Source organism: Panthera tigris, chromosome A2, assembly GCF_018350195.1.
Source record: "Panthera tigris isolate Pti1 chromosome A2, P.tigris_Pti1_mat1.1, whole genome shotgun sequence".
Classification (NCBI taxonomy): domain Eukaryota; kingdom Metazoa; phylum Chordata; class Mammalia; order Carnivora; family Felidae; genus Panthera; species Panthera tigris.
The window spans coordinates 99,120,420-99,143,455 of record NC_056661.1 but is presented as its reverse complement, the minus strand read 5'-3'; the positions used below and the strand labels follow the sequence as shown (position 1 = coordinate 99,143,455).

The 23,036-nt window shown below is 51.1% G+C and overlaps 2 protein-coding genes across 2 annotated transcripts; one reads left to right on the top strand and one right to left on the bottom strand.

The window, feature by feature from the left end:
• The first annotated feature begins 469 nt into the window (after window positions 1-469).
• DLX5 (distal-less homeobox 5) lies at window positions 470-4,791 on the top strand. The gene is made up of 3 exons (XM_042977396.1): window positions 470-930; window positions 2,858-3,042; window positions 4,130-4,791. Exons 1-3 carry the CDS (start codon window positions 576-578, stop codon window positions 4,457-4,459), a joined length of 870 nt encoding a protein of 289 aa, XP_042833330.1. The 5' UTR covers window positions 470-575; the 3' UTR covers window positions 4,460-4,791.
• Window positions 4,792-14,429: 9,638 nt separating this feature from the next.
• On the bottom strand, window positions 14,430-19,576 carry DLX6 (distal-less homeobox 6). The gene is made up of 3 exons (XM_042977395.1): window positions 19,027-19,576; window positions 17,557-17,750; window positions 14,430-15,710 (listed from the first exon to the last, which is right to left on the bottom strand). Exons 1-3 carry the CDS (start codon window positions 19,451-19,453, stop codon window positions 15,459-15,461), a joined length of 873 nt encoding a protein of 290 aa, XP_042833329.1. The 5' UTR covers window positions 19,454-19,576; the 3' UTR covers window positions 14,430-15,458.
• Between the last annotated feature and the right edge of the window lie 3,460 nt (window positions 19,577-23,036).

The following is a 23,036-nucleotide window of genomic DNA, read 5'->3' as shown; positions in this document are numbered from 1 at the left end:
GATTGGAACACATTGTCTCCAGACATTACTGAGCTGGGTGTTGGGGCTCCTGCGTTGTCTTTGGTATTCACTGAAAACAGATTGTCTGAGACACCCTCCCCCAACAAGCAACAACAACACACACGCGTGCGCCCCCCCGCTCGCGCGCGCGCGCGCGCGCACACACACACACACACACACACACACTCCTCCCCACCCCCTCCATTTTTTTCTCCCTCTTTTTTAAGCAATGCTTTGTTGTGCTAAAACTAGTTGGACGAGTTAGGGTGTTGCTGCTGCTCCCGAGGCCCTGGCCAATGGAACCCGATCCACCCCGCTGTGCGTAAGCGCGCAATTAAGGATTTAACCAAGGCTGTGCTGCGCCTCAGCCATCAGTCAGCCAGCCGGAGACAGAGCCTCCACGACTCCCAGCCTCCTCCTCGCCGCCGCCGCCGCCTCCTCCTTTTCTCCTCCTCCTCCTCTTCCTCCTCCTCCCTCGCTCCCACAGCCATGTCTGCTTAGACCAGAGCAGCCCCACAGCCAACTCGGGCAGCAGCCGCCGCCACAGCAGCAAGGACAGCCGCCGCCTGTGAGCGATGACAGGAGTGTTTGACAGAAGGGTCCCCAGCATCCGATCCGGCGACTTCCAAGCTCCGTTCCAGACGTCCGCAGCCATGCACCATCCGTCTCAGGAATCGCCAACTTTGCCCGAGTCGTCGGCCACCGATTCCGACTACTACAGTCCCACGGGGGGAGCCCCACACGGCTACTGCTCTCCTACCTCGGCTTCCTACGGCAAAGCGCTCAACCCCTACCAGTACCAGTACCATGGCGTGAACGGCTCCGCCGGCAGCTACCCCGCCAAAGCTTACGCCGACTACAGCTACGCCAGCCCCTACCACCAGTACGGCGGCGCTTACAACCGCGTCCCGAGCGCCACCAGCCAGCCAGGTAGGGAGGGGGGGGGGCGGGATGGGGGCAGATACAGGGGCAGCCAGAACTCCAGAGGCGCGAAGTGGGGTGGGAGATTGGGGCCCGCGACAACCACTACAGTGGGGGCGCGCCCGGCAGAAGGGAGGGGGGCCTGGACTCTGCAACCAAGAGAGATTCTCCTGGGCCAGCATTTTAGGGATTCTTAGAAGAATCCTCCTTAGTAGAATCCTCCACTCCGGCACCTGGGGGTGGGGGGCCCTCAAGTTTCTGGATTCCCAACTTGCCTGGTCTGGAAGCCAACTAGGCTGCAAAGGGGCTAGGGGTGGAGAGAAGAAAGAATCAAGCAGCCTGAGTGGCGTTTGCGTAATAAAGGGGAGGTTAGTCGTTGGAATTGTTGGTGAGCGTGCTCGGTTGGTGCGAGTGGGAGTGGAAGGCTGCCTCAAAGACTCTGTCGGGATTAGTCTGAGAGCAGCCACGAGCCAGCGTGGTGTCGGTGCCCTGGGCGCGCGGGGTGGGGGTTGAGGACTGGGGAGCTGCAGCCCGCCAGAGGAAGAACGCGCATAAAGCCTTGTGGTTTATCCAGGGCATTTCCAAAAACAAAAAGGCATTTAAGGGTGGAGGAGGGTTGCTAAGGAGTGCGTACAATTTCTCTTCCTCTTCCCCACCTCCTCTCTTTTCGCCTTGAAACTTAGTTGGAGAGTTGAAGAGGGTTAGCTTGGGCGGTAAGAGAGGCATGAGGTCTCCTTGGAGAGGTTTTGCTGGTTGGGTTTGATCTCTTCCCACTAGCACATTAATAATCCTGCTAATATTAGAATCCCCTTCTTTGGCAGAATAGAGACCACAGCTCTCATTCTCCACCCTTTCCTCTCTCCCAGGAGCTTGCCACACACACACACACACACACACACACACACACACACACACACACACACAGGGGAAAGGTTCTCCACCCCTTGCAGAGATGGTACTTTTGATAAGGTGGTACTTTTCGGAAAGGGGACTTGTGGCCCCAGGGTATGTTTGTAAGACAGGCTTTCAGAAAGTCTTCCCGCGCCCCCCCCCCAAATATATTCACGACTTTGAGAAATTCTTCCTGACCTGCCGCCCCTTTCCTACGAAAACACCCCAGCACCCAATCCTTTTCAATGTGTGACTCTTACTAAATTTTAAAAGAGAGCCCAGGGGGTGGTATGTCTTCGTTCCTTTCAGTGTCTCTTTATTTCGTGCATAAGTGAAAGATTTTTTTTTCTTTTGGCCAAGAACTTATTAAGTCTATTTGTAAAAGAAACCAGACACATCTGTGCCCTCGCAGATCTGCAGGGAGATTATGGGGGCTGCATAATCGGCCCTCTGTCTGCAGCGGCCTGGACCTTTTGCTGCTGAATTGAAGGAGCATAGTTTGCTTGTGGGTCTTTGAACTTTGGAGACCTCGGTTAGCGTCTTCCCTGCCCAAGCGTCTGGTCTCTGCGGGCGCCCGAACAGACGCCGACAGAAGTAGCGGGGCGGAGGGGGGGGGGCGGGGGATGTCAAGGCCCAGGGCCTTCCCTTGAAGCCCCAGGAGGGGCTGGCCACGCTCGCCCCAAAAACGAGGGTGAGCACAGGGTGGGCGTAACAACAGGTCAGGGTGCAACAGGAACGGCTGCAAGGGCTAAATCCCAGACTCCAAGAAGGGAGCTGTGCTGTACAAAGAGCTCTGCACAAGCCCACAAGAACCTGAATGAACAGAGTAGGGAATTAATCAAACCACCTGGCTTTTCCACGGTTTCGGAGAGGGGCATATTTCTCTGGGTCTTGTTAAGCAAAGGAGGTGCCACGGGGATGGAAGACTGCGTGGTAAACAGAACAAAACAACACAAATAAACAAAACCCCTAAGGACTGTATTTGAGGGTTCTGTAAACGAAACACTGTCGACAAACTCTAACCGAGTCTGTTTTGATTATTTAGAGAAAGAAGTGGCCGAGCCCGAGGTGAGGATGGTGAATGGCAAACCAAAGAAAGTTCGTAAACCCAGGACTATTTATTCCAGCTTTCAGCTGGCCGCGTTGCAGAGAAGGTTTCAGAAGACTCAGTACCTCGCCCTGCCCGAACGCGCGGAGCTGGCCGCCTCGCTGGGACTGACGCAAACGCAGGTAAATCCGCCGGCGGCCCGGCCGGAGCCCCGCCTCGGCTGCCTGCTGGGCCGCGCGGTTCCGTCCTGACGGGCTGGAACCGACTGGATAGCACCCGCCAGAAACTCGCAGACAGAGAGACACGGCCCCCAGCCCTTACCTCCACGAGCCCGGCCGGGTGTCGCCGCCGTGCGACTGTGGGGACGGGATGGAGACGTCGCTCACCCCCCCCCCCACCCCTCGCTTCGGGCCTCCAGGGGCGAGGGGCCGATTTCCTAGATGGGAAACAAGGGGAGGGTCATTTCTAGGACACTCTCACGGCCTTGAGAAATTGGTCCTCTTCACAGTGCAGAGCCTCTGGGGGTGAGCCGGCCCGGCGGCTTCGCGTCGGTCCCGGGCAGTGAAGGTCGCCTCCGGCAGGAAAGCTGAAAGGTCACGCCCCGCTCCTGCGGAGCTTTCGGCCATAGCAGCTAGAGGGTCTCAAAGTGGGGGGGGAGGGGGCGCTGTGGTGAGGGGGATATCATCCCCTGCTTGTCCCATTCCCTTCACCCCCACTGCAACCCTGCTGGGGCCTATTAAAAAAAAATGAAGAATGTTCGAATCGCCGCCCAGAGCTGCAGGCGCATTCTGACCTTTGGAAGCTGAGGAGGGAGTGGAGGGAATTGGGCGGGAGATGGGGACACCGCTCCTTTCCCTCCACACTCGCGCGCACACAGCCAGCCCCAAGGCCCTCGCGCGGCTCTCGAGCCATTGTTTTGGAGACCTTCGCGGCGCAGCGTTTCGCGCGCACGGCGCAGGCCCACACGTGGGCGCACGCCGCGGGGACCTTCGCGCCCCCCTCCCCCCGCCCGAACAAAAACTACAAACCGCGGCCTCCGAGTCACGCCCTTGCGGCGGCCGGTGAGCGCCTAGCCGGTCAGGGTGTCCTCTCGGGCCCCTGATCCGGACTTGGCCTCCTGCTCGGCCCCCTGACTTTAGGCCGCGAGCCACAGGGAGACGCCAGGTCCGGGCCACTTGGAGGCCCAAGATGCCTCCAGTCGCCGCTCTGGGGAAGGCGCGGGCGGCCTCTGAGTGACCCGGTAACGTGTACCTTTGTTCCCCCACCCAGGTGAAAATCTGGTTTCAGAACAAAAGATCCAAGATCAAGAAGATAATGAAAAACGGGGAGATGCCCCCGGAGCACAGCCCCAGCTCCAGCGACCCCATGGCGTGTAACTCGCCGCAGTCTCCGGCGGTGTGGGAGCCCCAGGGCTCGTCCCGCTCGCTCAGCCACCACCCTCATGCCCACCCTCCGACCTCCAACCAGTCCCCCGCGTCCAGCTACCTGGAGAACTCGGCTTCCTGGTACCCGAGCGCGGCCAGCTCAATCAATTCCCACCTGCCGCCTCCTGGCTCCTTACAGCACCCACTGGCGCTGGCCTCCGGGACACTCTATTAGGCGGCTTGCTCTTGCTCTCTTTTTGGGACTGCTGTGTTTTGCTGTTTTAGAGAGTCATAAAGAAAGGAATTCATTTGGGGAAGGTTGGAAAATGGAAACAAAAAAGATTCATGTGTAAAGCTTTTTTGCATGTAAGTTATTGCATTTCAAAGGATCCCCAGCCCCTCTTTTTTTTACTGACGAACTTTTTTGCGCAACTGTGGACACTATCAATGGTGCCTTGAAATCTATGACCTCAACTTTTCAAAAGACTTTTTTTCAATGTTATTTTAACCATGTAAATAAGTGTAGATAGAGGAATTAAACTGTATATTCTGGATAAATAAAATTATTTCGACCATGAAAGCAAAATGTTTCTAAAAAATACTCCTTTTGCCCTCCTTATAATCGGCTAGTGACGTTTTATGCAGGCAATTAAAGGAAGGCCAACTCTGCAGGATCCAATCCAGGCAAAAAGGAAAACAGAAATTGGGGGCTGCAGGGATGCAAAGCTGTACACGTGTATGTGTTGGGTGCTGTACTTTATGTGTTTATATACATATGTGGCCTGTTTATAGTGCTGCCATAAAATATATATTTAGGTGGGGTTTTGTTTTTTTTATTTTTGTTTTTGTTTTTTTGCCTAACCACAAAAACATTTAAATAATTTTAAGTTTTACCCCAAATTGTTTCAGGTAGAAAGTAATGCTGGAATCTAAATCCGGTCCTCCCACCCTGTGTGTGAGTCAAAAAGCAGAAATCCATCAATAATCACTCTGAATTCTAAGCTCAAAGCAATTATCATGGAGAACCCCACCCCCCCCCCAAAAAAACAGCCTCTGTGTATTGGCAGAGCAATTAGACAAATTACAATCCCTTCTAATGGGAGCTTCCAGAGATGAGGAGGAGGAGGTGGAGGAGGAGGAGGAGAGAAGAAGAAAAGAAGAAGAAGAAGAAGAAGAAGAAGAAGAAGAAGAAGAAGAAGGGCAAGAAGAAGGAGGAGGAGAGAAATTATTGAACAAGAAGAAGAAATTTTCCTTCCTATTACAGTTTTTTTTTTAATTTGAAATATTTGCAGCATGGCAAATGGTAGGGTCTTGGACGCCTTGGTGTATGATTAAAAATTTATTTCAGCTCTTTCAGAGAGGAAAGGATCACAGGGCTTGAGAACAATGATAAACCTAAATCAGTAAGGCAAGCAGGGCATGGGGGGGGGGGCGGTCATTTCTTCTGCCAAGAGAGGGAACTGCAGAGTGGAGGAAAGGAATGAAAGCATTTTGGCCCGGTTTTGATTTCATCTCGTGTGAGATAATATTATAAATATTTTTTTTTCCTCCATCCTCTTTACCACTCTGGTTTTTTCACTAAGGAGCTCTTTCTGCTTTGCTTTTACATAAAACAGTGGCAAAGCAGGTTCCAAACGATGGGAAATTGAATCTGTTTGCAGGGATTTCTCCTTTGTGAAGCCTTCTTAGGGGCAGAGAGGAAGGACTTGTAGCAACTTTGGCCTGTGTCCCATCCTTCTCCCTGTGGCCCGGCACAGAGACATCCACACTGTGACCAGAGATGCAGCCTGGTCTAGAGCTGTGCTCTCCGGCCTGACTTGTGGGCATCTTTTTGACTGTCGTTTAGTACGCCTGACTCTGTTTCCTCAGGATAGCAAGGGAAATCCTATGTTGGGAATTACAAGATGCGTACGATATATTTTACAGCTAAGAAGTCGGCAGCAATAAATGTGACAAAAGAGTCTTCTTAAGTGGGGGGGAGGGTTGGAGATTATCACATAAAAAATTACATCCTGTCATCTGAGGATTTCTGAGAAGGTTCTTCCAGGGTTGGGAAACTAGACCTGAAAAGGCACGCTGCGTGCCCGGAGGGGAATTTACCTGTGTGTTCGCTTTTTCTCCTTCTCTCTCCCTCTCCTTTCCTCTCCTCCCCATCTCCTCGATTCCTTTCCTTTCTAGCCTGCCCACTTGCCACGGCTTGGGCCTCGGTGGGAATCTCAATAGTCTTCTTGCGCACCCTGCCGGGACCCCGGGGCAGCACCTTGGCCCAGGCCAGGGCTGTGGACCCCTCCTCCTCCGCCATCCCCAAGCCCGCGCGGCCGCTTTTCTTGCCGCTGCTTTTCCTCCTCTGCATTCCCCTCCAGCCCTCCTTTCTTGCAAGAAGTTCCGGGTGGCGACGCACCTGGGGGCAAGCCTAGGAAACCCCACTTTGTTTTTTGCACTGGCAGAGAAGGGGAGGATGGTGGGGAAGGGGTGGAGGGATATACTTCCTACTTTGCTTTCTTCTTTTGTAAAGATTTTGAGTTTCCTTTACACGGAAGCCGGCGCTTTATAACCCGGGAAACCGGCTTCGAGAAACCTGCGCCGCCGTCGATCCGAGAGCAGCAGACGGACTTTCCCCTGGGCCCTCGAGTGCGTGTTTCGGGAGGCTGGAGGGGGCGCACCTACTGTCCGCCTCTAGCATTTCCCATCCACTGGCCGCCTGAGAGTGGAGGGAATGTGCGTGGAAGATGCTCCTTCCTTTTCTGCACACGGAGAGGGCTGATGTTTTTCTAGCCTTCCCTGTTATCTCCCCACCTCCATTCCTGGCTTCTAAAGGGGATCCCTTCCCTACATCCCCAGTCACCTGAGATGGTCAAGCTGAGAGAAGGGTGAGTTCGGATTTTTCCCGGGAAAGAAGAGAGAAGCTCTTCTTTAAGGACCACCCTTCCACCTCCAGCCTTGACGCTGCTTGCTTTTAAGGACATTAGTCTGTCGCTGCGACACCGGCAGGCATAGCGCGGACAGGCTTGGTTTCAGGATTGCTTTCCGTGTGCTAATCTTACTTCTTCCACTCGCAATAGCCTCTTCTCTCGAGCGGTTGTTGGTGTGTTTTTTTTTTTTTTTAACTTGGTCTGGGAGCCATGGACAAAAATATTCTGGCAAACCATTCTGCAGCGGGTTTTCCCTGGCACCATGGGGATTCTCCCAGGAGAATTTAACTCCCTGCAGTCCTGCGCCCAAGGATGTAAAAATAACAGATCTTGAGCAAAGTCTAAAAATATCTGTGTGATGTTTCTCTCCCTTGCCCTTCCTCCCACCTTCCCTCTTTCTCTTTATTGTTTATTCCTGTATCTAATACAAACGTGCACTACTCCCCACCATTATTTGCAGTATGCCTGACCCACCTCTCCGGGGCTTCTGTCTGCCCCTTCTGGTCCCCACTTGCCTAGCTTTCAATCTAGTGCTCCCAAGATGTTAAGCCCACCCCCAAGATTTAATTTTCTTTTTCGTGGGCCTCTTCACCATCCCCACCATACTCCCGAGCCTCTACGCCTATTTTCGGACCTCCTTACAAAGCCCAGGAGGCCCGGGGCATGCCGGCAGGGCCAGTGCGATTCCTTGGTGCCCTCTCCGCCTCCTGGGCCCTCCTGTAAAAGATCAGATAAATTGGTCTTTGTTTGAAGCTCTTACGCGGATTTCTGCCCTTTTCCCCCCCTTTTTCCTGGCGGCCACCTCCTTGTGGAACAGGGGGCGGCTTGGGGAGCCGGGAGAAGCCGCATTCCTGTGGGTGCCAGGCGGCTCCAGTGCTGAGCCACAGGGCCTGAGACACACACACAGAGGAACCCGCAGACCTCGCTGCCCTTGATCTCTCTCTCTCTCTCTCTTTCCCCCTCCCCCTCTCCATCTCCTTCTTCCTCCCTCCTTCTTGGGGCACCCAGCCGGGAGCCTGTCGACCCACACTCAGATCCACCCAGGTCTCGGCCTCCGGCAAGAGCACGTTGACCCGCACACCAAACACACGCACACACCCCCTCCTGGGGACCATAGCCAGGCCAGGATCTCCCCGCCCATGCCAATCCTTTCTCTCCCGCCCCTCATCCCACAATCCCAGACGCGCCGGCTGGACTCCGTTGGCTCCTTTGATCCCACTGGATGCCCCACGGCTCGCGGCGTCCTGGCCGCGCAGTCCTGGGAGTCGCCCACGGCGCGCCAAGGCCTGGCAGTGCTCGCCTCCTCCCGGCGCGCCCAACAGTTTACTCCGGCCTTGATACCATTGGGTCTCCTGATCTCCCCCGCCCGAAGTGCAAGGGATGCCTCCTGGAACATTGCCCCTGACCCCCGCCCTCCATCAGTCCTTCCTTTTATTCGAGGAGAGGACCTTTAGGACTACCCAACCAGCACCCTCCCCGCCTCGTCCCCGCAACCCCTTGGATCGCGCGCCTCCCACTGGCCACTGGGATCTCGCCAACCCGGAGCTCTCTGGTCCTCTCCAGAGGCACGCCCTGAGGGCAGACGCCCTCCGGCACCTCTGGGAAGCGCGCCACGACGGCGGATCCGCCTGCGGTCACCCCTCTCCTCCAGCCTAAAGCACCCCCCTGCCACAGCGGCTGGGTGGAGGCTTCCGCCTCGGGTGAGGTTGGGGAGGGGGCGCTGCTACTCGCTCCCGCCCTCCACTCTTGTTCCGAAGTTGCCTGCGGTCCTTGCATACTGTACTTGGTTTTTTTCAGAGGCACAGCGAACTCTGGGCCTCGAAAACAGCCCAAATAGCGGTAGCACATGTGGGATTGGCTAAATATTTTTCTACGCAGCCCTGCCGCCCCCCCCCCACCCCGCTCCATCTGCATTTTCTTTTGCATTTGACAAGCTTTAGGTTCCCCTGTGGTAAGGGGCAGAAAGTATACAGTGTATCTACTAAGGAGGGGCGGGGGGGGGGGGAGGCTTCCCCTTCAATCATCCAGGGTTGCCAGCTGAAATGTAATAACCTGTTTTATAGGTCGCGCTCTAACACTGAAGATAGGAACCGGGGGAATTTACATGAATCTGTCTTTAAAGGATATAAGAATTTTGTTTTGCAGCGATTAATGTTTCTGTTCTTTTGTTCGCTGGGACTTCTTATTTACTTCTGATTGGTGGGGGTCCGAAGGAGTCTCTGCCAAAAGTGCATATATTATTGAGTCTGTTCCACATCCTAAACCAAGATTTATATAAAACCGTGAAATACCACACATTACGACCTTTCCCACAGGAAGGGGGAAAAATGGTTTCATAACATCACTACACACACACACACACACACACACACACACTCTCTCTCTCTCTCCAAGTTTCAGTAATGATTCTATCTCCACAATTCACAGTCTAATGTATTTTTTAAAGAAGTGAGTGGGGGTGAAGGGCTATAAACAGTTCCCAAGCTGTGATTTTTTTAAGTGTTTTTTTTTTTGTTTTTTTTTGTTTTTTTGCTTGCAAAGGTGAGAAGACAGAAATCTGCCACTGGAAGCTTATTGTCATCCAAGGACTGTTTTGGCCACTTGCCATTTGCAAGGTGGGATATTAGGGGTAGGCGAAGAGGCAGAATATGGACTCAGCTTTCATCTATAAACAGGGGTCACTAAACAAGGAACATTTCATTTTTGCCCTTAAATTCATAGGAGCTAGGAAGTCTGCTTGCCACTGGAGGGTGGCTCTGGTTGGGCAGCTCCTAGGGCTGTGAGGTGGTAGGAGGAGGGAGAATCATCATATACTGTTATAGAGGCTGGAAGAGAGGCTCAGGAAATTCTCTGCACTCCTGGTGAGAAAACTGAGGTCTTGGAGATATAAGGGTCCTGACCAGGACATCCCCACCAAGAACCAGAACTAGACTCCAGAAGTTTCAACCAAGGAGGGCTCACCCTCCTGGAAGCCAGCTAGAACCCTGGGTTCTCTTTCACTCTGGACCAGCAGAGTACCCCAGCCTCTCTCCATACTCTTTTGCTCTATGTTTCATACTCCCTCTCTTGAGTCCTTCCGTGTTTTAAGGAGACTGACCTTGCTCTTTTACAACCATGTCTGGGAGCAAGAATAGTCCTTTATCAAAAATACTGGACTTACTGGAATGCAGAAAGAAACATATCAGTGACATATAGCAATAGAAGCAGCTGGACTAGTTTATACGGGGGGAGGGGGTAATTAATAAAAGTTAATGATAGGATTAAAGCCGATAGCCAGCCTAGCCAAATAGAGGAGACAGCTTCCCAGCCGGCTTTATTTAATTAGCAGCAATTAATACGGTTTCTGCTAATATCCTTCAGGCCTCTCAGTGACTTGTTCACAGTGAAAGAGAATGGAGATGGAGCTCAGGAACACTTACAAGCACCCAGGGCATTTTGCTCTGACAACAAGAGAGATTGCAAATTCATTTAAGCAAATGTTCATAAACAAGTGACAGGCACACTCTGAGGCAGCATTAGTGGAAACAATGGTGAAACTGACAAATATTCTTTGCTTAGGAGAAGAGCACTTTTCTTTTTTAAGCAAGGAAATGCTTTAGCAGAGAGGGGAGAAAGACAGGAGGTTTAGAAAGAAAGAATGAACGAGAAAGAAAGAAAGAAAGAAAGAAAGAAAGAAAGAAAGAAAGAAAGAAAGAAAGAAAGATAATTTCAGACTCCAGCAGAAGCACGTACAGCAACCCTTGCAAACACATCAGCCCTACACATATTGAAGATTTGTACACGTAATGCTTCAGACCACTGATTTGCTATTTTCTTAATTCCCGCTCTTCTTTTTCCATATGAATCAAACAGTCTTTTGTCCTTCAGGGTTTGATTTGATCGCTACTGTTCACATTTCACTTTTGTATTTTCCTCTTCCTATACCATTACTCATTGAGTGCCCTGTGAAATTACAATCGTACATTTTCAACTCAGCAACCCATTTGCAGTGCAAAAATAGGGTCTAAATAATGGCTGAATTAGCCCTACTGGACAGTTTCAGATGTAACACTCTGTAATAATTATATTGCAGGCTGGATTAGGATGCTATTATCATAATCTGGACGTTTACAATTATCTGTAATTTGCAAAGATGCGCCAGGTCTTGATTACAGCAGTTTTTTTTTTTTTTTTTTTTTGTATCACGCTAACCATCACTAAACAGTGACAGTAATAACAGCTAATTTTGCTGGCAATATAAGAGGTGCTGGGGTGTGCAAACAATTTCACACCTGGATGTGCTCACTCAACCAAGAATATAGAGAAAGAGCTTCTGCCCTGAGACTCAGACAAATATTCTCCTCTGCTTCTGTTCAGTATAGATTTCTAGACCCCGATCATTGCTTAAGAGATATTCACTGGTGGTAAGTTTTTATTTCTTCCATACTTCAAGGCACAGTTCATATTTCTATTCTCACACTTTCCAAGCTATATGTATTGCTGTTGTGATTTATTTTAGACTGCAACTTTGCTTTATTAGATTTTTCAATTCTGATCTTTTTTCCCCCTTTAACAGTAAAAGTGTTGTCGTTCTGGTGAGTAAAAGGATTCGGGTGAGAATGGGATCCTTAAGAACTCTTGTGCCTTTTTGTCTTTCTGTGCTGTTGATGTATTTGGTGCAGCTTGTGACTGGAGACTGAGAAAGAGACCAGGTTTCTATAAGGTGTGGAGGGAGCCGACTGGAGATTCCGAGCTAAGATCTATTTGAAAATTGTTATTCAAAGCTAGTCATACGCGAATTTAAGGTCTTTACATTTGACGATGATTTTCAGTTTTGGAGCGTCGGGAGAGCAAAGGGAGCTCGCCACAATGCTCCTTTGGTATCACAAATATGCAGACATTAGCAACGGCAGGTGTAGTCTGAATCTCTAGACTGTATAGCCCCCTCGACATTTTCCTCCACTTGGGAGAAAGTTTCCGGAATAACTGGCCTCTGAAACCCCTCAGGGCTGCTTTGCAAGGCCTTTGCCTCAAGCTGATGGGGGAAGGGGGGGAGGAGAGGGGGAGGGGCGGGATGCGGTTCTTACAGCTATTGCCTGCGGGTTCCAAACGCTGCGACCTTGGGGTTGGAGGGGCACGATTGGCTGAGACGCAGAACCGAGCTGTGGAGCTAAGGAACCAGTCCGATTTAGGAACGCACCAAGGAAGACTCTAACCAGAAGCGGTGCTGTTCTATCTATAGATGACGCTGTTTCCTGACCCAGTAGAGATTTGGAAGCAGCTACAGATGTTAAGTGCAGGAGCCTGAGACGTCTTCGGCTCCCTCACCCCTGTACAGAAAGGCCTTTATCCGGCGGCGGGGACCTTTGGGCTAAATTGTGTCAAAAGATAATGAGATGCTTATTGGCGCCGGGGAGACATTTCCCCCTTCACCCGCACCCCCGCAGCTATTGTTCTCTCGTTCTTTTTTTACCTGGAAAATATGGTCAGAACGAGGCTCTAGAACACCAACTCCGCGGAAGTTTGAGCGTGGGGAGGCGTAGCAGGCATCGCGACGGGGCGATGCCTTTTACCCACCACGCCCCTCCCACCAATTTCTCTCTCTCTCTCTCTCTCTCTCTCTCTCTCTCTCTCATCGGTTTACTATGGGGTCAACACTTACTAAGAGCGAAAATATTAACCCTTCATGTTCAAAGGACCCAGAGGAAGCCCAATTCCAAGGACAGTTCTTGGGAGGACCTCTTTGCAGAATTTCTTGTATAATTAAACTCATGTTAAGAGATAGAGAGGTCGTTACAGGCGCATCATGACAACACCTTCAACGTGTTAAAATGCATTTGCTAGGTTTCAGAATTCCATGCACTCACAGTGGTTTGGCATGCGTCTGGTAGATTTTTTTTTTTTTTTAAGAAAAATTAGTGTTGGTTTCGATGTAGGGTAGCTTTTTCTCTAACGTAATTTGAATAATTCAGCAAAGCCCCACTACCAGCTGTACTTCTGCAGCCTCTTCCATTCTTTTCAGCATTATAATTTTGGTTAATTTTCAATTTTAGGTCCTACGTCTCTGCAATTTGTGTATGAATAACAGAATAATTTCCCTCTTTTGTTTCGCCTTTCCTGTTCCTGAATCTAAATAAAGATGGCTTTTTAGTATTAAAAGTGGAAGAAAATTACAGGTAATTATCTTTGACGGTAAAAACGCTGTAATCAGCGGGCTACATGAAAAATTACTCTAATTATGGCTGCATTTAAGAGAATGGAAAAAAACCTTCTTGTGGATAAAAACCTTAAATTGTCCCCAATGTCTGCTTCAAATTGGATGGCACTGCAGCTGGAGGCTTTGTTCAGAATTGATCCTGGGGAGCTACGAACCCAAAGTTTCACAGTAGGAAGGGGGAAAAAAGAAAAGAAAACATTTTTCCTAATGTAACAATGCGAATGCTAGAAAATGACAAGACTGATCGGTTTTAAACCATTCTGAGACTGACTGAGCGTGGAAGTTGCTCAACAAAAAAAGGAACGGGTATATTGGTAAGTAGTCTTTGCTTTGTGTCTAATTATAGTGACTGTCCTTTTGCACGACTGTATGTCGCTGTCATTATATGGAGCACTCTGAGTATCTCTATTGACTTCTGATAAATGGCTCAGTGGTTTCAAGGTTCATAATTTGAAGGATGCCCAGGTCTGTAGCCATTAATTCTCGCAGTATGGGGCTTCCTGCTTGTATGACGAAAGGGCTTTTCATTTTCATTATTTCTGTGCTTTCCACAAGATCGGAAGGATGTATTTCATCCAGGATCATGCATTTTCCTACCTAGCTAGCTTGCAAAGGGTGTAAACATTAAGTAGTTATAATTGTGCATTTACTTTGTTTTTTTCTTGTATTCTTTCCTCTTGTTTTTAAAAAAAAATTGCTTCCAAACAAAGACAAATACAGCTGTATTATTTTGACTGAGGAAAGGAAAAGGAGAACACTCAGTTTCAGCACTATAAACTACTGGATGTCTAGAAGTTAACCTGGGGATAGATCATTCTAATGTTTTAAAAAATAGATAAATGTGTAGAAAATGTAATAAAAATATAATATATATAGAAAGCTGAGAAAACATCCATGTTTAATGTTAAAGTACTTAAGACAAAGGCTGGTGCTGCAAACTGACATCTTTGCAGGCACTTGATGTTTATATATAGGGCTTCCCATATTAGGAAATAGGAGTTCTTTTAAGAGTGATAGAAAATATACTGGGAGGGACGGAGGAGGGGGTGGTGAGATGGAGACACACAGAGAAATATACAGGACACTCCCAGCGTTTTGTGGCTTTTACTCCATATATGAAAGAAGACAAAACCATACAAAGTATATGTACAACTAAAATTCAACAATATATACAGAAATGTTTCTCAATATAAACGTCCCTATTAGCTTAGTGAATGCCACCAATTCACCTAGTAAAGGTATCAAAGCAATAGAATGGTGATTTTGGTTGTTTCCTCTGTCTTTCCTGATTCCAGTTCAGGGTTTGGGGGTGGGGTGGGGAAAGAGTGGTTTTGTTTTGTTGTTTTTTTTAAAAAAACATCATCATTCTTGCTCATTGCATTTTGTTAAAACATGCAGCGTTCCCTTTGTGGCAATGTTCTAATCTTACAGCCGATTTTTCCTTTTTCTTTAAAGAAGGGCTGTTAGGTAAAGGTTTTTTCTTTTTCTTTTCTTTCTCTTTTCTTTTTCTTGTTTTGTTCTGTTTTATCAGTCTGGGATTGGTAAATAAAAATGCAGGAGCCCGAAATGCTTCTTTTTCATCATGTAATGTCTTAAGCTCATTAAACAAGTAAAAACGCTGCCATGTTTGCGCAGATTCTTCTGGTGGGGGAAAATGTCTGTTAAAAAAAAAGTCGTTTTGATGGATATTCCCAAAGAGAAGAGGAGGCTCAGAGCCTGGATCCCAAAGGGTAAGGGAAAATGTCCTTGCAGTGAGGAGTTTCAGGAGCACTGGCATAGAAACCAGTTTCTCTCTCTCTCACTCACTCTCTCTCTCTTTCTAAGATGCAAAATCAGTTACTGAGGCTGCTCAAGGGAAAAAGCAGATGAGAAAAAGAAAGGGAAAAAGAAAAGGAGGGAAGGAAAGGAAGGGAAGGAGGAGAGAGGGAGAGAGGGAGAGAGGGAGAGAGGGAGAGAGGGAGAGAGGGAGAGAGCGAGAGGGCGAGCAAGCGCCCAGACTGTCTTGCCACACAGAAGAGTTCTCCAGAGCCTGCTCCTTCGGCTGGGTTTGGCAGATGCAAGCAGGTCCTGGATCCTCCTTGCCTTGTTCAGACGTTTCCCTAGGGTATCAATTTCCCTCAGACAACTCACATCATCTGTGGTCTCTGCATCGTGTCCTGGTGTGGAGAGGAGTACCAATGCGAATAGCCGGGCATGTAGCTGTTGGGGGGCATACTGACGCCCTTGGCTGAGGCAGAAACGTCCCACACTGGAGGCAGCGCCGGCGAGCGCGGTGACAGGGCCGCTGAGCCCGGGAGGGGGTCGCTCTCGTGCGGGTTACTGCCCTGCTTCAGCAATTTCTTAAACTTAGAGCGTTTGTTCTGAAACCATATCTTCACCTGGAACGAAAGGCAGCAGCGATCATTAGGCTCAGCGAAACACCGAACCAGTGCCTCTATTCCAGGCTTTGGAAGCAATACCCCCATCCCCAAAAAACAGAACAAACGAAACTGCAAACGCCAGGTCTCCGCCTTCCTCCACCTCTTTCTAGCCTCCTCTCTCTCACCCCGCCCCTGTCTACCAGGTATCTTGTCTGGATACCTAACGTTGTTGTGCTAAGCTCTTCAGTGGGATGCAAGTCTAGGTTTAAAACAGCGGCATAAATAAGAATAAAATAAGAATGAAGGCGAATGAGATAGTCAGGTTCAAAGTCTAAAGAAGGATTTTTAAAACAGAGAACTTTTCAGATTAAAGCCACACTTCCTCTGATAGTCTGTTTCGTATTTACTAATGCCCAAACCTGACATTTCTATGCATGTACAGTGAGCAAATGACTGTGAACTGAGAAAAACCTGTACATTTATAACCAAATGCCTTGAATATACCTATGCATATATTGCATGTGCATGAAGCATCTTTCTCCTGAAGTAAATATATCCTCATAATCCTGTAGGGAATAGGGATGGTACCTCCTTGGTTCCCTACTTTGTATGTTGTTTAGTCAAATTGTGGTCAACAATCATCACATGGTTGTTAGTGCGGTCACTAAAAGTCAAAGGACTCCTGAAAGTTAAATGTGAATCAGAAATCTGGGATGGAAGCATATCTAAGCTACTTGGTTTGAAGAAGGAAATTCTATGGTGCCACTTCTTTCACCTTGAAAATTCCTTAGCCATAGGAATCTGCTTTACCAAGAGTAATACAGGTTACTGAGTTGCAGGAACCCCCAAAATTTTTGGTGGCAATATGGCAAGAGAAAGCAGGCCGAATTGAAAAGAAGAGCTTTGGGGACATCTGTTCTAAGGCAGCACACAATCACTCACCAGCTAGAGTCTCCTATACCCTGGAGTCCCCTTGCTGAAGATCACCCACCTCACATGAGGCCTACCACCCCATGCAGCTAAGTTAATTGACAAGGACAAAAACCACAGGTGATTGCAGCCTGGCTTTATGACCAGGGTCCTAATATACCTACTTAAGCCCCTTCCTGTGAAGTCTAAAATGCCCCATATGTCTTTCAAATTAGTAGGACAGGAGAACTTCAGCAACTGTACTTAACTGAGGCTTCACCTGCTGTAATTTGGTGAGCATTCCTCTTTGATCTTCAACTCTGCCATTGCTCGCAAGTCCTGTACTCCAGGAAGGCACCTCACCAGCCTGCACCAGTCAGTCACCCAGTATGATTTAACCATTGAGCTTAAGGGCAATCTTCAGAAAAACCCACCTCACCTATCCTAGGATGGATAGTTTGCACTTTGGTTCCTTTAGTAAATCCTGTTGGAGCCTATACATATCTGGTCCTCCCCCTCACCCCAATTTCATAACTATGCCAGTGAGTTGAAATCCTTATTAAGTCCCATGACCACACAAACAGATCCTTAAGAAACATAGCTCTCATTCTGCATCCTGGCCTGAACATCTTTTTCTCCTACATGTTTTTTCTCTTTCGTGTCGTTCTGCTCTGGAATAGGACTCGATTAATTTATGAGTTTGGTCACCAAAGGACACTAGGCTGGGGTGGGGTCGCCGAGGGTTGGGAGGATGTGCAAATCCAATCCAGCATTAAATACCAGGTCATTTATTCCAAACTGTTGTCCCGGAAAGTGTGTAATGGAGCAAAGGCATTTGTCATTAAGCTCTTTCCATCCTTAGTTGACTAGGCCAAGAATTCCTCCTGATGTGCTCCCTGCCCGATCTGTAAGCAGGATCAGCATTTCAGGGATACTTGGGCTTCTCGGGAATTACCTGTGTTTGTGTCAGTCCTAAGGAAGCTGCCAGTTCAGCTCTCTCGGGAAGGGCCAGGTACTGAGTTTGCTGAAAGCGGTGGTTTAAAGCCTGGAGCTGCAGGCTGGAATAAATGGTCCGAGGCTTCCGAATCTTTTTCCCTTTTCCATTGAACCTGATTTCCCCGTTTTCAATCACTGTGGTTTTTTGTTGATCTGCAAGCAAAAAATACAGAGGAGCAGTCACCCGTGAGGCCACTGCTGCAGCCTTCCTGAGCTTGGCCTGGACTGCGCCGGCTCTTCCCAAAGACCCAAAAGGATTTCTTCGAAGCGTCCCCACGCCACCCTGACCTCTCTGGGTTCACAGTGCCCGGGTACTTCCTGTGGGTGCGAAAGCTTCTGGCCGACCCTGACTCTGGCCCTAATAACGTGGGGGGGGGGGGGCTGGACCGCGGGAGCGCTCTCGACCCTGGGGCAAACAGCCTCGCTCTGCCGCAGCGGAGGCGGCACCGACCGCTCTCTAGGGCGCGCGGCGCTGCGGGGCGGCTGCTCTCGCCACGAAGCGGGGGCCCTCGGCCTGGAGTTACAGTGCCTTAAGCTGGGCTTGAGCCACCCTGATGTTTATGCGGCCAGTTGACTTGATGTCACTAGCTCCGAGCCCGGTGCATCAAGACCCTCGTCGAGTCCGACATTATTCTGCTGAGAGGGACCGAATCGAATCCCCAAACAAAACACAACCAGCCGCTCTGACCAGCTCCCCAACGGGCTGAGCATCGCACGGCAACTTTGAACCCCTCGGGGGGCTGAGCACCGTCCGCCCGAGGCCCTCTGCTTCGCCTCTCGGAACAAAGGAGCAGCCAACGTTGTAGCGAAAACCCAGAGGGAGGGGGCCTGGGCAAGGGTGGGGGGTGGAGGACATCTAAAAGCCCGCGGGAAAGAGCCCAATTGTCACCAGTTTAACCAGAGCTAGAGGCAGCGTCAGCTTCCCTTCGGGTCACCGAAGCTCACCGGGCGCCACCCGCAAAGTAGGCCACTGGCTGTCCAGATCGGGTTGGGAAGCAAAACACGCTCCCCAGTTCCGGCTCAGAAATGTCCCCAGTCTTGCCAAACGCCGGTCACAGACCGGAGGGGAGGAGGGAGGCAAAGGGCGCACAGACCCAGCGAGCTGGAGCGCGCAGTGCGGACCAACTCGTAGAGCGAAGCCAGCGCGGAGCCGGAGGCGCGGCTCGAGAGGCGCACCGGAGACCAGGGAGCCAGGCGGGCCGCGCCGCAAGGAAGCCGAGGGTCCGCGGCGGCGAGAAGGGGCCGGGCTGGGCGAGGCCGGCAGGCAGGCGCCAGGCGAGCGGGCGCGCACGAGGCCTGGCCGGGGGCGCGCCGGGCCGCCTGGGGGAGGGGGCCGGCAGAGGCCCGGGCGTTGAGGAAGTGAGCGGGGCGGGCGGGGTGGGGGGCAGCCGGGAGGCGGGAGAAGAGAGCTGCCCCAGCGGCCTCTCACCTGTGTCGTCCCCTCGCGTCTGGGCGGCCGCGCTGCTGTTGTGGTAGGACTGGAGGTAAGGGCTGTGCTGCGAGTGGCTCATGTAGGGGTAGGCGGCGAGCGAGCGGTGGTTGTAGGAGTTGCCGCCGCCCGACGCGTAGGGCGAGCCGTGGTGGTGGTGCTGGTGGTGGTGGTGGTGCGAGCCGGCCGCCGCCGCCGCCGCCGCCGCCGAGTGCAGGCAGTGCAGAGGGTAGTGCGCGCCTGCCATGGCCGGGGAGCTCTGCTGCGAGTGCGGCTGTGGCGGCGGCGGCGGCGGCGGCTGCTGTTGTTGCTGCTGCTGCTGCTGCTGCTGCTGTTGCTGCTGCTGTTGTTGCCCGAACTCCATGAAGGCGGATTTGGACGAGTCCTGGCCTTCCAAGCCGTCAGCCATCGTAGTCATGGTCATCATCAAAACTTTGGGGGCTGGAGAAAGCCTTCTCCCGGGTTTCCTCCACCCTCCCCCCACTTGGCTCGCGCCGCTCTCCCCTCTGCAGCCACCTTAGCTCTTGGGATTCTTGCAAAAAAATAAATAAATAAATAAAAAATTAAAAAAAAAAAAGAGGGGGTGGAGGTGGTTCTCCCTCTCCCTCGCTCTTCTCTAATATATATATTTTTTAATATAAAGAGATATAGTGAGCAGGGCCTTGTTAACTCAAAGGGAGGAGGAAGGGGGAGGGATGGGAGAGGAGAGGGGGGAGGGGGGAATCTGCTCTCCCCCCCTTCTTTCCCCCCTTGGATTTTTTGGGGGCTGGTGCAGTTTAAGGCAGAGATTTTAAGGTGGATTCTGCGAAAGTTGCGCGTCTGCTTTCAGACTTGATGCAGACGCCACGAGTCGAATGGTTTGTCTCCAAAGGGCAGCGCCTCCCCATTGGTCAGTCGCCCCCTGACGTCACAGGCGCACGGCTTCTACTGGTGTGTGCGCCGCTCGCCGAGTTCTTCGCCTACCTTCGGCAACTCCAATCCCAGCCCGGAGCTGCAGCCGGGGGCCGCGCGGCTCCGCGCTCAGTGCTGCCGGGGAGGGAGGTGCCTCGGCCGGGCCGGCCGCTGACGCCTCCCGGCGCAGCTCGCGCCCCCAAACCCGGAGCCTCAGTTCCCCGTACCGCAGACCTGGAACAGCCTGGCTGGAAGCCGCTCCCTCTCAGTCCCCTCGCACCCCAGCAGGCTGCCTGTTCTCAGAAGCAGTGCCCTCTGCATTTAAAGCAAGGTCCCCTCCCTTGACCTCCTCTCCACACCCCCCTCCCCCAGTCCCACTATAGTCCCGGGGGAGCGCCCCGTCACCGTGTATTCTTCTAGACGTACTTTATTGAAACCACAGAGGAAAGAAGACCCCCACACCTGGGCACCACCCCTTGGTTTGGGGGGAGGGAGTGTAAAGAAAAAGAAAAATCAGACCCTGTTTTGGCGAGGTTCCTGCCGTTTCAGGCCGTAGTTCCTATGTATTGAACAAGAAAGGGGGAACTTCCCCCCCCAGAACGCGCAGTCTGTTCTGAAAGCGAATCGTTGGAGGACTGACAGTAATGCATTTTTTCCTATTGAAAACAGAAGCTACTGTAATGCTTTCAAATATATGCAAATGATACATGCGGTTAGTGGTTTGGCAAATCTTGATTACAATATAAACTACCCAAGTAAAAGTGCCTTCGTCCTAAATTTGTCTCTCGATTACAATTCCAATTGATTTTATTTTATTGTCAACATTGTTAATGATAAAAATAGAGTCGTTTTACAGTTATTTTTACTTTCTGGAAGGAGGCAATTAGAGTTCTAATCAGGAATACACAAAAATCTCCCATGATTAACTGCAGTACTTTGTTCAAATTGCTGCTATAAAATTCAGAACAATTTGCCTGTAATGATTATGGACTGGGTTTATTTTGGGAGGTGGAATAAAAGTGGATATAGCATAAATTATCCTCTAATTATACACCAGTGTCGCCTCAATTATCCTCTTATCAAAATGGTTGTCTAACTGCCGCATTTAGTTTCAATTCTCTCCTTTTTTTCTATAAAAAGAACTTCATACCTTGTTATTATTAATCCATTTATTATTTGCAAGGGGATTTATATCCGCACATCCAGGTGGTAGAACCACTTCTCTTTCAAAGATGGACTGGGGAAAGACATTAAGTTCGGAGCAGCCCAGGGCTGTGGATCTAGCCTTTCTCCGTCTAGTCTCCAGACCTACTCAGATCCAGGCAGCTGAGGAGAGACAGCGGAGTCCCGGAGCGAGGCTCAGGCCCGGCCACCAGGTAGGAGAGCCGGACTGGGGACCGGGCGCTGAGGAGGGCAGGCCGGGCAGCGCCAGGAGTCGGGTCCCGGAACTGCGGGGAGGCGAAGGAAGTCTGCATTGTCAGTGGATCGGGACTGGGTGGGCAAGACATGCAGACCCCCATGGGCTCGGCGCCAGCGTTCAATCTGCGACTAGACCCAGCCAGCGAGCCTTTGACCACACGGAGAAGTGTACAATCTAACATCTCCAGCTCAACATGTGTAGGAACGAGTCTGGGTCTTTGGGAAGACGCCTGGGGACTTCTTTGCACCCTATTGGCTTGGACCCGTAAGGAACCCGAGAAATTGACAATTTAGCGGTACCGCTCGCCCGGGTAACTCCTGGAAAGGTGGCTGCAGCAGTAGCAGCTTGGACTGTATTGACATACTGTGCGCACCTCTGCAGCCTCGGCTTATGCTAATTGATTTACCCAGCGCCCTGCCCGGGGTCTCCAGGAGTCGCCAGGCTAGTTTGCCTTTTTCTTTCCTTCCTTCCTCCATTTTATCACATAACCTGAAGCTCGCTGCCCGTGGGTTTCTCCAGGGTTCTCAGGACAGCAGAATTTACTCTCCTCTCCCCTCCCTTCCCCAGCCCGCCGCGCTTAACTTCTTGAGGCTCGGGAGCCGGTTCAGTAACTCTGAATTCATTTTTAAGTGGATTGCCTTGTTCCCCTTCTTTTAACAAGAGGTGCACTTTAACACGCGAACCAGTAACCCGATCCACGCGTTTACAAATCGGCAGTGAATTAAAACAACAACAAAAAAACCTTCCAGGAAAATGAAAGGTGGGCCAGGGAAGGGGGAGATGTGTGTAGGGTGTGTATATGGGGGGAGCAAACGGGAGGTCAGAAAAAGAAAAGGTTCCCCCCACCTTCCCTGGCGGGCTCTCTGTGCACCCGGGCTTCGCGCCGGGCTTGTTTGTGATGTCCTCAAAGCCAGCAGGTAGACGTGGCAATTTTATTGCTTTATACCCTGCAGCTTGCTGTTAACACGGTGAAGGCGTTTCTCTCCCCACATCCCCCCCCCACACACACCCCCGTGCATGTCTATGTTTCTCTTTATGCTCGCAGGTGCACCTATTTCCTCGCTGGCTTCCCCAACTCTGGCCGCACCCGGAACGGGTCGGGTCGTGGCGGGCCCCGAGAAGGTCCCCGCACTGCACACCAGATCCAGGGCTCAGCAGCCTCTATTCAAAGGGTTTTCCCCGCTTGTTAATTCCTGAGGAAGCTTGGAGAGCTAGAATTGTCCGGGTTGAAGCTGCAGGGCTCTCATCCCACCCCCATTAGAGGATAAAACCACAGCACTGTGTTCCAGAGGAGCAAGTGTGCAGTCACACCGAAGTAGCAGTTGTTGCCAGTGGTAAAGGTCCTGCTGAGAAGCACATTGAGCCCAGTCAGTCAAGGGCTGGAGAGCGGCGCGAGCGATGGGTCCCTCCGCCTGGGTTGAGGTCTCGGTGCGACTGTACTGGATTGAATGCTACACTGCTTGAGCTTCCGGCTTTGCGGGCACTCCGGGAACAGCTAGCCAGAGAGCTAGTCCGGCCCCACACAGTGCGCCAAGGTGGCGCGCAGCGAGTGGCCGCCACGTGTGGCCTCTGCCACCAGCAGCCTAGGCTGGAGGAGTTCGCTGCGCAGTGGCTGTCTGCCGAAGGGGCCGCTCCCTGCGGTCGCTTCTCTCCGACCGAACCCGGCATCTCGGCTGCCGAGTCCTTTGCGCGTCGTGGG